At 39.3% G+C, this 11,911-nt stretch overlaps 1 protein-coding gene and 1 pseudogene across 1 annotated transcript in view; both read right to left on the bottom strand.

Annotated features, from left to right (window-relative positions):
- The window catches only part of LOC102869211 (chromosome unknown open reading frame, human C3orf67), a 367,433-nt gene that overhangs the window by 353,605 nt on the left and 1,917 nt on the right, over window positions 1-11,911 (bottom strand). The window contains exons 2-3 of the mRNA XM_006892192.1: window positions 10,054-10,143; window positions 7,401-7,494 (exon numbers count right to left, since the gene is read on the bottom strand). Coding sequence (XP_006892254.1) covers window positions 7,401-7,494; window positions 10,054-10,143 — 184 coding nt within the window. The remainder of the gene's footprint in view (window positions 1-7,400; window positions 7,495-10,053; window positions 10,144-11,911) is intronic.
- On the bottom strand, window positions 351-732 carry LOC102872452 (annotated as a pseudogene).

Here is an 11,911-nt window from a genome sequence, read left to right as displayed (position 1 = left end):
TCTTTCAAATACATTGGCGAAGACTAGTGAGAATGCCCAGGGGTGCATCTGTTTGTTGAAACATGTCAACTGGTATTCAGTTAATTCTTGGGGCCTTATTTTATTTTTTGTCATGACCTTCAATGTAGTTTGAACTTCTTCCTTTATTATCATTGGTTTGGGGTTTTGTTTTGGTTTTTTTATCAACAAGGAAAATATTTTACTCAAGTTCCCAAACCAAACGTGAGCTATGCTGGGTTTGAAATCAAAGACAAATGCCAGTTAGGATTCAGAAATAAACAGTTCTCATCTAGTGGAAATTTTAACCAAGTGCCTGCTGCATGTGGTGCTTCTTAAAAGTCTTTCGGAGTCTACCAGACTAAATCTTCACTGACTTTGCTGCTCTGGATTTGTTTTTTGCCCCTTCCCTTTTTCTCTCTTTGCTTTCAGCCTTTTTCTCTGCTTCTGGTTCATCCAAATTTGGTACCATCCACACTGGTCTAGAAGGCTCTTTTTGTTTCTGCTACTGTCTGAGTCATTTCATAGCATATTTTTCATCCCTCGTATCACACTGAATTTTCTCTTGGTAATGTGTGGGTACCACAACAGTTGCAATCTCATGAACATCATTCATTACAATATCACCATCTATTTGAGAATACGTTTTAGCCGGTAGAGCTCCTTTGGTGCATTCTTTTCCCTCTTTTCAGCATATATCTTCCTTTTCCACTTACTTCATAAGTTTTTAGACATGGTTTAACCGGAAAGTTAACAAAAATGCAAATACAAAGATAAATATTTGCTATATTAAAAAATTAAAAGACAAATCCTTGGACAATCAGGCTAATAAAGGTATCTCTAAAAAGAGCAAAAGGAAAAGGTAATAGCTTCACATTGTTCATGATTTATGATGATTTAACAAGCAAATTATGTGAGGATCAACAAGCAATGCTGGCCCTTTGAACCTACTCAGAAAGGTCTCAGAAGGCAAGTTTGGTTACAAACGTTGATTACACTTCAATAAAGGTGTTAACATAAAAAGGGGGGGGAAAAGCTCAAAACAAAACTTTGCTAATTCCTAAATGTTACACACTGAAAAATTCTGTGGTGTGTTTCTGCACATATAGGGCTTCCATGAATCAAAATCAATGTGATCACAACCAGTAATAAGAAAAAAACTAGAAGGTGTCGCTAACTAGAGGTAGTGAAGACCGGATGGCCACAGCAGAAACCATGAGAATTACTGACTCCTGAGGAGGGCCTACGTCTGGAGACCATAGCTGGTTAAGAGAAGTACTAGGCTGGAGAGGGCATTATTTTTATGTGGAAGAATGAAGTCCCAAGCCTCACACCATCCTATTTTGCTCCTAAAGCAGTGAACTCACCCTATCATTGGTTTTTAATCACATCCTACTTCCCGAAATGGTTCAATGTCAATTCTTTTTGCTAAAATGACTCTACATACTCCTACCTTTTCTATGCTTCCTGCATCATTCAAGAGTTTGTCCAGAGAATCCATCAGTACTGTAACTGGAAGTTTGATTTTGTTGTTCAGTTTTCTCAACCTGAGAAATGCTGAATGTCTTTTCCTCTTTTGATGCTGTAACTCCAGCTCCTTGCATGTTTCATTAGTATACTTTGCTGTGTCTTTAGTGAGTTGCCCTTTGGAATGTTCTGTTCATCTCTCTTACTTCAGTATTCTTTACTCATTAGTGCAAGGTTCAGAGTCTCTTCTCACATCAGTTTTGGTCTGACCTTTTTCTTCTCTTTGTAATGGCCTTTTACTTTCTTCATTGGTAATGTCCTTGCTTTCATCTCACAACTTACTTGGTCTTTGGTTATTAGTGTTCAATCTACTATTGAGATGGGTTTTAAATTCTGTTGGGATAGACTCAAAATCATATTTTGATTCTCATAGACTTATTTTAGCTTTGTTCACTTTCAATTTGAACTTGCATATGAGTAACTGATTGTTTATTCCACAGTTAATCCTGGCATGACTGTGATTGATAATACTGAACTTTTCCATAGACTCCACAGATGAAGTCAATCTAATTCCCATGTAGTCCATCAAGTAAGGCCCATGTTTATAACCATGTGTATAGTCAGTTTCTGTTTTTTAAAAAGGGTATTTGCAATGAATAAATCATTTGCTGTACAAAATTCTATCATGCAATCTCCAGCATCATTTCTGTCACCAAGGTCATATTTCTAAATATTATTCTTTTTTTTTTCAACTTTTGCATTTTAGTCACCAATTATTATTAATGCATCTTATTTGCATGCTCACTCAATTTCAGACTGCTGAGTTGGTAGAAATCTTCAATTTCATCAACTTTGGCTTTTGTAGCTGGTGCTTATATTTAAATAATATTTGCATTAACAGGTCTTTCTTGATTATGTACTGATAGTATACAATCACTCACAGCATTGTCCTCCAGAATATAGCTTGCAATGTTCTCTTTGATGATGAACGTCACACCTTTCCTCTTCAATTCATCATTCATGGCAAAGTAGACTATATGACTGTTGATTAAAAATGGTCCATACCTATCCATCTCAGCTCACTAATGCCTAATATGTCAGTTTTATACATTCAATTTTATGCAATTTCCAATATTCCTGGATTCTTATTTTGGACATTCTATGTTCCAATTTTTGTTGTCATTGCTGTTAGGCGCCATCGAGTTGTAGACGATCTGAGCACTGTCCATAGAGTTTCTGGAGGCAAGTCATTTTGGAAGTAGATGCCACTTCTGCTTCCAGGCTTGTTTTAATCAGGAAGCTCCAGCAAACACTGTCCGCCATGGGTAACCATTATCACATTTGGCATATCAGTGTCACAGTGTTTAGCATCACAGCAACCACGAGTTACCTCTGTTCAGCAATGCAGACCAGGGCTATACCACCTAGAAGAATGTGTCACAAAAAAACCAATTTGAACCAGGCCTGAGGGCCGCAGATTAAAATCACCCATCCTGGGCTTAGTAGCATAACTTTCTGTCCACTAGGCCAATGTAGCTCTATGTTGTCATTGTTATTGTTGTTAGGTGCCACTGAGTCATAGACGACTCATACCGACCCTATGAATGGAAGATCTGAGCACTGTTCATAGAGCTTCTGGAGGCAAGCTATTTTGGAAGTGGATGCCACTTCTGCTTCCAAGCACTAATGGATATTTGAAGCTATTTCTTCTCTCTCTTTTTTTTTGTTTTGTTAGTGCTTTCCAACATGAAGTGCTCTATGTGTTATACGTTCTACTCTTCATGATGTTAATGAGGCAGGATTAAAAGCCATCTATAAAGACACATGATCAGCCTTAGGATTATTGGAAGTGACCTCAGGAGTGTGACCATGTTGAGGACGTGTCTGGCCTCTATGGCAGAAAGCTGAAAAGCTTTTTGTCCAAACTGGTTATCTGGCTTGTGCCATCCAGACTTCAACTACTGGTCTGCCATAGTTGCCAAATTTAGACTCAACAGTCTCCAAAGCTTGTCATCTACCATCCTCTCTCCAACAATGACCTTTGGCCCATCAGCCTCTGAGACTGGCATTCTTGAAAGCCTAGGGCCCTGCTTGCCTGCTGATGACCTGAACTCATTAGCCTCCCCAGACACTTCTCTTTTGAGAGGTGGAAGAAAGATGAACAATAGCCTCTCCTGTGTAATTGACACAAATAAGTAAATTTGCGCTTACAGACACATACACACACTCAAAACCAAAATAACTCAAACTTATTGCCATGAAGCTGGAACCAACTCATAGCTGAGACACTCTTGCAATCTTTCAGAGGCTGTAAACCATACAAGAAGAAAATGGATCTGAACCACTAACCCTGACATTAGCAGTGCATATATAAGGGAGCTATGGTGCCCTAGAGTAGGAGTTGTGCTGCCAACACAAAGGCAGGCAGTCTAAATCTACCAGCTGCTCCACAGTAGAAAGATAGGCAATCTTCTCCCGTGAGGTTTATAGCTTCTGAAAATCTACTGGAGGGTCAGTTAACAGCAACAACAATAAACAAAGCTATATAAGTTTGACATCCATCCATCCTGATGCTGCCAATTGGTCCAGTGGTGAGAATCTTTGTCTTCTTGACATTGAGCCTCAATCCATATTGTAGGCTGCAGTCCTTGACACTCTGCAGCAGGCGCTTCAGGTCCTCCTCAGTTTCAGCAAGCAGGGGTGTGTCATCTGCATAACGCAGATTGTTGATAGATCTTCTACCAATCTTGACCCACATTTCTCCTCATAGAGCCCAGCCTCCCGGATAATCTGTTCTGCATATAGGTTGAAAAGGTATGGAGATAGGATGTGCATCCTTGGTGTACGCCCTTTCCAATTTTGAACCATGCAGTGTTCCGTTGCTCTGTTCTGACGACTGCCTCCTGGTCCAAGTATAAGCTTTGCATTAGAATGATCAAGTGTTCTGGGATTCCCATTCTTCTCAGAGTCAGCCATAGTTTGTTATGATCTACACAGTCAAATGCCTTTGCATAGTCAATGAAACACAGATAGACATTCCTCTGGTATTCCCTGCTTTCAGCCAAGATCCATCTAACATCAGCTACAATATCCCTAGTACCACGGCCCCTTCTAAACCCAGCCTGGACTTTTCACCACTGGACCAATTGGTAGCATCAGGATGGATGGTGAAGAGATTGAGATTGTACACAGCTTTAGTTTGCTTGGCTCCATAGTCAACAGTCTTGGCACCAGCAGCCAGGAAATGAAAAGGCGCATTGCCATGGGAACGTCTGCTGTTAGGGACCTCTCCAAAGTACTGAAGAGCAATGGTGTCTCTCTGGAGACTAAGGTGCGTCTGATACAGGCCATGGTCTTCGCAATCACCTGTTATGCATCAGAGAGTTGGACAATGACCAAGGAGGATAGAAGGAGAACTGATGCCTTTGAGCTGTGGTGCTGGAGAAGAGTATTGAGAATACCATGGACTGCTAGGAAAACAAACAGATTTGTCCTGGAAAGGGTTAAACCGGGTGGCTCCTTGGAGGCAAGGATTCTGAGGCTCCGTCTAACATACTTTGGACATGTTGTGAGGAGAGACAGGTCCTTGGAGAGGGACATCATGCTTGAAAGGGTGGAGGGACAGCGCAGGAGAGGAAGGCCCTCTATGAGGTGGATTGATTCAGTGGGATAATTGGGATGGGAGTGTCAGAGACAGTGCGATTGGCACAGGACAGAGCAGAGTTTAGGGCTGTTGTACATAGGGTCGCTATGAGTCGCAAGCGACTCGATGGCACATAACAACAACATATAAGTTTATCTGTCATTAATCTTGTATGTTCTTTTCTCAAAATTTTTTATCACAATACCCTCACAATAATTTAGGAACTCATGAGTCTTATCTTCAAGCTTAAACACAGAAACTTTCCTGATGAAGCAGTTACTTGTTTATCTGGAAAAAAAAAATCCATTGTGAAGCTTGTTCTTGTTAGGTGACAGTGAGGCAAGCTCGACTCACAGTGATTCTACAAACAAGGGATCTGAACCTTGTCAAATCTTATGCCATCCACATCATCTTTGATATACTAGAGACCACTGCTACAGTTACCATGTCAATAGATGTAAAATACTTAGAAAGTCTTTACCATACAGTAAAAAGAGTAAAACCAATTGCCACCAGGTCCATTCTGAATCAGAACAAGTTTGTCTGTGCCAGAGAAGAACTGTGCTCCACTAGGCTAACTGTGGCTGAGTTTTTGTTGCAGATTCCTAGGCCCTGCTCCCAAGGAGCCTTTGAGTGAACCTGAATCTCCAAACTCTGGTTAGCATCCCAGTGCATTAGCCGCCATACACTAAATTCTCAATAACTGCTATTATTATAATTAATGTTGCAGTGGTGGTTGCTGTTGTTAGGTGTCACTGAGCCCGTGAACAAACTTGCCCTACCCTGTACAATCACCAACAATTGTCATGTTTAACCAAGTCCATTGTTACAGTAATTATGCTTATCCATCTCTTAAAGGTTCTTCTTTTTACTTTTCAACTTCTTTTTAACTGATCCTCTGCTTTTACCAGTATAATATTGGTTCCCAAGAGCTGTTCCCAAAGGCAACAAGCCCAAACTATAGGAGATGAAGTTTCACCATCCTTGCCTCTAAGGAGCCTCACTGTTGTACTTCTTTCAAGAGAGATTTATCCATTCTTTTGGCAATTGATGGGATATTCAGTAATCTTTGAAAACACCATAATACAAAAACATCTATTCTTCTTCAGTCTTGTTTATTCATTGTCTAACTTTCACATGCTGAAGAAGCAAATGAAAATTCCATGGCTTGAATCAGAAGTACCTTAGTTCTTAAACTGACATCCTTGCTCTTCAGCACGTTAAAATTTAGCCCTTTAAAAATTAAAATTAATAGTTACTTACAATTTTTAAGATAATTCTATATTTTTATATACAATGAGGCACAATTTATTAAAAAGTTCATATCTAGAACAAAATCATAATTCTTAAAATATTAAAACTTATTGAACCAGCACAGACTAAAGGAATACCCAACATTGTTACCATGAGATGTCCTTTAAATTTAGAACTAAAACCACTAGCAGAGGTCACTAGTCAGTGCAGTGTACTTTTTAAAAAAATCATATACAAGACAGAAAGTGATAAACATTATTCTAAAGCAAAGATGTGAAGGTAAGTGGGAGCACAAGTGAGCTAGACTAACAGAAACAAAACAATCAGAATGGGATGGTGAAGAATGTGGACACAGTGCAAAAAATGTAACCAAAGTCACTGAAAAGTTTGTACAAAAATTATGAAATTGAACTTAGTTTGCTGTGCAAACTTTGACCCAAAATACGTAAGATATTATTACTTGATTTTTAAAATTTTATTACTTTGGGGTGTTTTTTTTTTCATTCACATTGCGTTTCTTACAAACATTTCCATACATTGTATCTTATAACCACCATTAATCTGGGCCCACTTTTGCTTCATCAATTTCCCACTTGGATCCTTCCTAAATCCTTCACCCCCTCCCTCGACTCAACAAACTCTGTAATGCTGTGATTTTTTCCCCCCAAACTCCCATCCCCATCTCCACCCTCAGCCCCTGGTCCCTCTTCTTCTCCCTTTGGATATCCAAATGCACCTTACTGGTTATCCTACTGTTTTTATAATAATATTCTTATACTGTGTTTGTTCTTATGTACCTGAGTTAGTTCACTCAGCATAATGCTCTCTAGCCTCTTCCATGTCATTCAGTGTTTTTTAAAAATCCTTGCTACTGAGTGCTAAATAGTATTGACACCGGTTTTAAAAAAAATCACTTTACATCAACAGTTGCCAATAAGTTATATGCAAATGTCTATAAATTATATGTAAAGTATAATAAACAGACTTAAAAGTATTTCAGTATTGAATGGTAGGTTTCAGCATGAACACTGCTACTCACAGATCTGCTTGCTCTCCTTTGGTAACTGGATTTTGTTTGTCTGACTGCTGCCTTCGAGGACAAACACAAAACTTCTAACTTCTTTATCAAACTCCTAGAGAACAAAGGGAAGAGGGATCATTGAAGTGCACTTGAAGTTTACTTATTAATTCAGTGCTGCACTTTCACAAGAAGAAAAAAAAAAAGGTCATGGCTCCAGCTTTGATGACATTCTTATGTTAAGATTTTGTGGGAACTGGAATTCTCTCTGATAAAAATATTCTTCCAAATAAGTTCTCCAACTTTAGAAAGTTACTTAAAAGTCTCAGAGCTTAATGCCTTTCCTTCCTCTTAATCTATATATTCTTATTTAGCAATACAAGCTGTATGTCATCCATTACAGTATAGAAAACTATCTAACCTATGCTTTACTTACTTCGGAAACTACTTGCTTTTCGGCCACTGTATGTACAGATGTCACTATTATCTTATTTTACCAGTGCTCTAACTCTGAAATTCTGTTTATTGAATTTACTTAAAACTGACACAAATTAAAATGTTACAGTCATGAGCGCCAAAAACTATGGCAGAACGAGTGAGGGGGGGAGTCTTCATAATGAAAAACTTCCTATACTTACATTTCTCTCAAAGTGCTACTGTAAGTGGTTATTTTTTTATCTTACAGCAAATTCCCAATCTTTGAGTTTAATGATATTCTTTTCACATTTAAATATTTCAGATTCTCTCACTCTTCAGGATTGTAATTAGAATTTTTTTATCCATTTAAAAATGTATAACTAATGGTTGCTACAAACTATTTAAATACAAGTATACTGTAACACCATTTCTGTGTATTTAAAGTGAATAAAGATGGCCTAGTGTATTACTTACTCCACTGATACACAAGTTGGGGGAACTGTGGTGGTACAGTCTGTAAGGGGCTACACTGCAGAACCCTAAAGTGATGCCTCTCCTGTGGTTCAAATCAACCAGTGGCTTCATGAGAAAAAGATGGGAAATCTCCTCCTAGGCAATTTACAGCCCCTGAAAGCCCTCTCTGGAGGGTCAGCTATGAGTCGGTTCCAGTTCGACAGCTACGTGTTAAGTTGACATACAAGTTGAGCCTGACCTTATTTCAAGCCTTTTCAGCATGGTCCACAGCCCCTGCATCTGCAGCCTGCTCTCCCTTACCAAGCACTTCCCCTCCAGCTCTGCAGGCTAGCTAGCCTCAAGAGCTCTCCTCTGGCCTTAACACACTCTTCTCTCCATCAGCTCCACCTTGTACCACTGTACCTGAGCCTTTAGTGCTCACATGTCATTTCCTCAGGGCAGCCTTTCCTGATCGAGCTACATACTCTCTCAAGACAACATCTCTCATTCAAGCTGGGAAGTTGTAAGCAAGTTGCTTGCCCTCTCTGGGCCTGTTTTGTCAGTTGAAAAAAGGAAACAAAGGGACCTATCTCATGTGGTTACTGTACCTGTAAAATTACCTAAATACTTTATGCTATATTTTGCAAATAATAAGCACTGAATAAAAGCTTGAACTGTTTCTAGAAAAATGTCCAGATGAAAGCATTCTTCTCTTGCTTGTATCGGACAGAGACAGGGTATTAGATCTGATGGCAGCTAGGTGAGGTAGTTTCTACCTAAAGGCTTCTTTCTTATGAAGAAGGAGGTATAGATATGTGAATTGTGTGTGTGTGCTTCTTCCTGTGAAAAGGGATGGGTGTGTGTGTGTGTGTGTGTGTGTGTATACACGTGTGTTAGGTGTGTTCTGTTGAGTAAGGGAAGGAGTTGGGAATGAGGATAGGGTGGTTGAAAGCCTGAAGAAAATGGGAAAAATAATAATTTTGGAGGCTAAGTAAACGTAACAAGATTATTGGAGCACTTTTTGGATCACTGGGATTGATTTTATGTCACAGTATTACGAATCTGAGTCGTTGGAGATATTTTTCTCCAAGGCTCCACAGCAGCCCAGATGCAGGTACAGAGAAGATGGATAATGGGGAGATCAGAAAAGGTCGGGTTTCAGGCATAAGGAAAGGACCAGGAACAAGGTCATATAATGTCTTGACAGGGATGTGACTGAAATGAGGGATTATGGTTTCTGCCAAGCTGGAGAGAAAACATAGAAAAGTTTGAAAATAAATAATAAATAAACTCAAATGCACAGAGAAAACAGAATCGTCAATGGTCTAAATGTTCCAGTGAGACCTTTATTAACACAAAGCAACCAAATGAACGACTTCAAGAACAAAACACTGGGCTCTGAGGGGGTTAACTCAGCATCTGAGTGTCTTCAGAAGCTCTGTAGTTAGGTACAATAAGGTCTAACAGTGGCAATGGGCGCTGAAGCAGAGTGGAGGTCATCAGAGCTGAAGAAATCCAGCCGCCCATGACTTACAGAGACTTTCCCCATAGATAGCAAAGTTCCCCAAACCATCGTCAGAATCACAGTACAGAGAAGGGCCATGAGTTCTGTGCCAAAGTCTTTATCAATTTCAGACATCATCATGTCTGGAAGACTTATTGCCAATAATGCCATAAAGAAGTGTGGGGGGAAAGAACAGGAAAAATCAATTTGGGAAAAAACGGATCAAGGCTTTTGATGTATTTTTTTTTTCCATTTATACTTCTTCCCACAGTCTCCGTGGCTCTAATTTCTAACACTTACTTTCCAAATCACAGATGGACTGCCAAGGATCTTCCATTTTGCTCCAGGATTTTTGCCCTGAGCACTAAAGATTTCAACAAATGCACCTCCCTAGGAGGAGAAAAAGAAATAATACTTAGCATGAGAGACAATGTCAAAGAGGAAATGCTCGCTACCACAAAGACTACACCCAGTGTTCCAGGCATTTTGTCAGCTAGGTACATCTGGAGGAAACATTATCCCTATTATTACTTTTACTTTATACCTTGATTATATCTAAGTCACACCTGTTCTGATTTGGGTCACCTTGGATTAACGGCTTAAGGAACTTTTTAAAAGCATGATAAACTTTAAAAGATTTATGCCATATAAACCTTACAAATCTCTTGAGTGTGGGAGTCATTTATTTGACATGTACTGATCATGGTCACGGAACATTCTATTCTAACCCCAACTAAAGGGTTTAAATTCATCTCTCAAGGCAGGCTAACAAATTCTGGCAATTATCTCTAATCACAAATTCTTCCTTCAAACTGACCTGGATCCCAATCTGAGCTTTGCCATTTATTCATCTAACCTTGCAGTTACTTAATATCTTGATTATTCATCTATAATATAGGTTTGTATTATTGTTGTTGCTGTTGTTACATACCATTGAATAGTCTGCACATAGACTCAAAGTGATCCTAAGCACAACAGCTCTGAATCCTTCTCTATCCGGAGCCAATCTCCCTGTTTCTAACACCTACCCCCTATTACTCCAGTTACTGGGTCAATCCATCCCATCCAGAGTTGCTCTTTTGCACTCGCTTCAACCTTTGTAAGCATGATATAAATGCCCGAAATATGTGAGATGGAGCTTTAAAATTCTTGCCTCCAAGAAACAACTTGGTATCACCCTCTCCAGGACAAATCTGTTTGTTCTCTTTGCAGTCCAAGATATGTTCAACACTCTTCTCCAGCACCACAACGCAAAGGCATCACTCTGTCTTCTGTCATCTCTGGTCATTGTCCAGCACTTTGATACACAGCAAGTAAAGGTGAAGACTATGGTCTAGATTAGGTGCATTTTAGTCTCTAGATTAACATCATTGCTCTTCAGGACTGTGGAGAAGTCCCTGACAGAAGATTTACCTAATGCAATTAGTCTTCTGATTTCCTGACTGCTGGTACCAAGAGTGTTGATTGTGGACCAAAGCAAGCTGAAATTTTTAACAGTCTCAATCTCTTTTCACTCTACCATGGTGTTGCTAAATGCCCCACTGGCGAGAATTTTTGTCTTCTAGATGTTGACCTTCAATCAATTTTTGTTTTATAGTTGTTATTATTAAGTGTCATCAAGTGACAATGGACTCATGCTGACCTACTAGTGGGTTTTTCAGAGGCTGTAAATCACCCTACAGAAGAATGCCTATCTTTCTCCTGCAGAACAGCTGGTAGATTCAAACTGTCTGCCTTTGGGTTGGAAGCACAACTCCTCACCCACTAGGCCACTTGTTTTATAGCTCTGTTGAATTGTAGAGAATAGTAAAAATAAGTCATCAATTTTTCAAAGAGAAGAGGGAGGTTGGGCAGGGGGAAAAGTGCAACAATGAATAAATGGAAATCCAAAGTCTATGTAAACTTTCATTAAAGCTCATTAATTAAAAAATTGGGAGGGGGAAACCCCATAAATCAAGCACAATGCTTATGCAATAAAGTAAATATTAAATATTTTAGTACAAAGACTTGGCAGGAGTTTTAAAGGGGAGGATATAATTCTTATTTTGAGCATCCCTACAAGGAGGATAGAAGGAGAATTGATGCCTTTGAGCTGTGGTGCTGGAGAAGAGTATTGAGGGTACCATGGACTGCTAGGAAAACAAACAGATTCATCCTG

Source organism: Elephantulus edwardii, unplaced genomic scaffold, assembly GCF_000299155.1.
Source record: "Elephantulus edwardii isolate Elephantulus edwardi_28Jun2011 unplaced genomic scaffold, EleEdw1.0 scaffold00113, whole genome shotgun sequence".
Taxonomy (NCBI): domain Eukaryota; kingdom Metazoa; phylum Chordata; class Mammalia; order Macroscelidea; family Macroscelididae; genus Elephantulus; species Elephantulus edwardii.
Note: the sequence above shows the minus strand (reverse complement) of the source record. Positions and strands in the feature narration are given on the sequence as shown.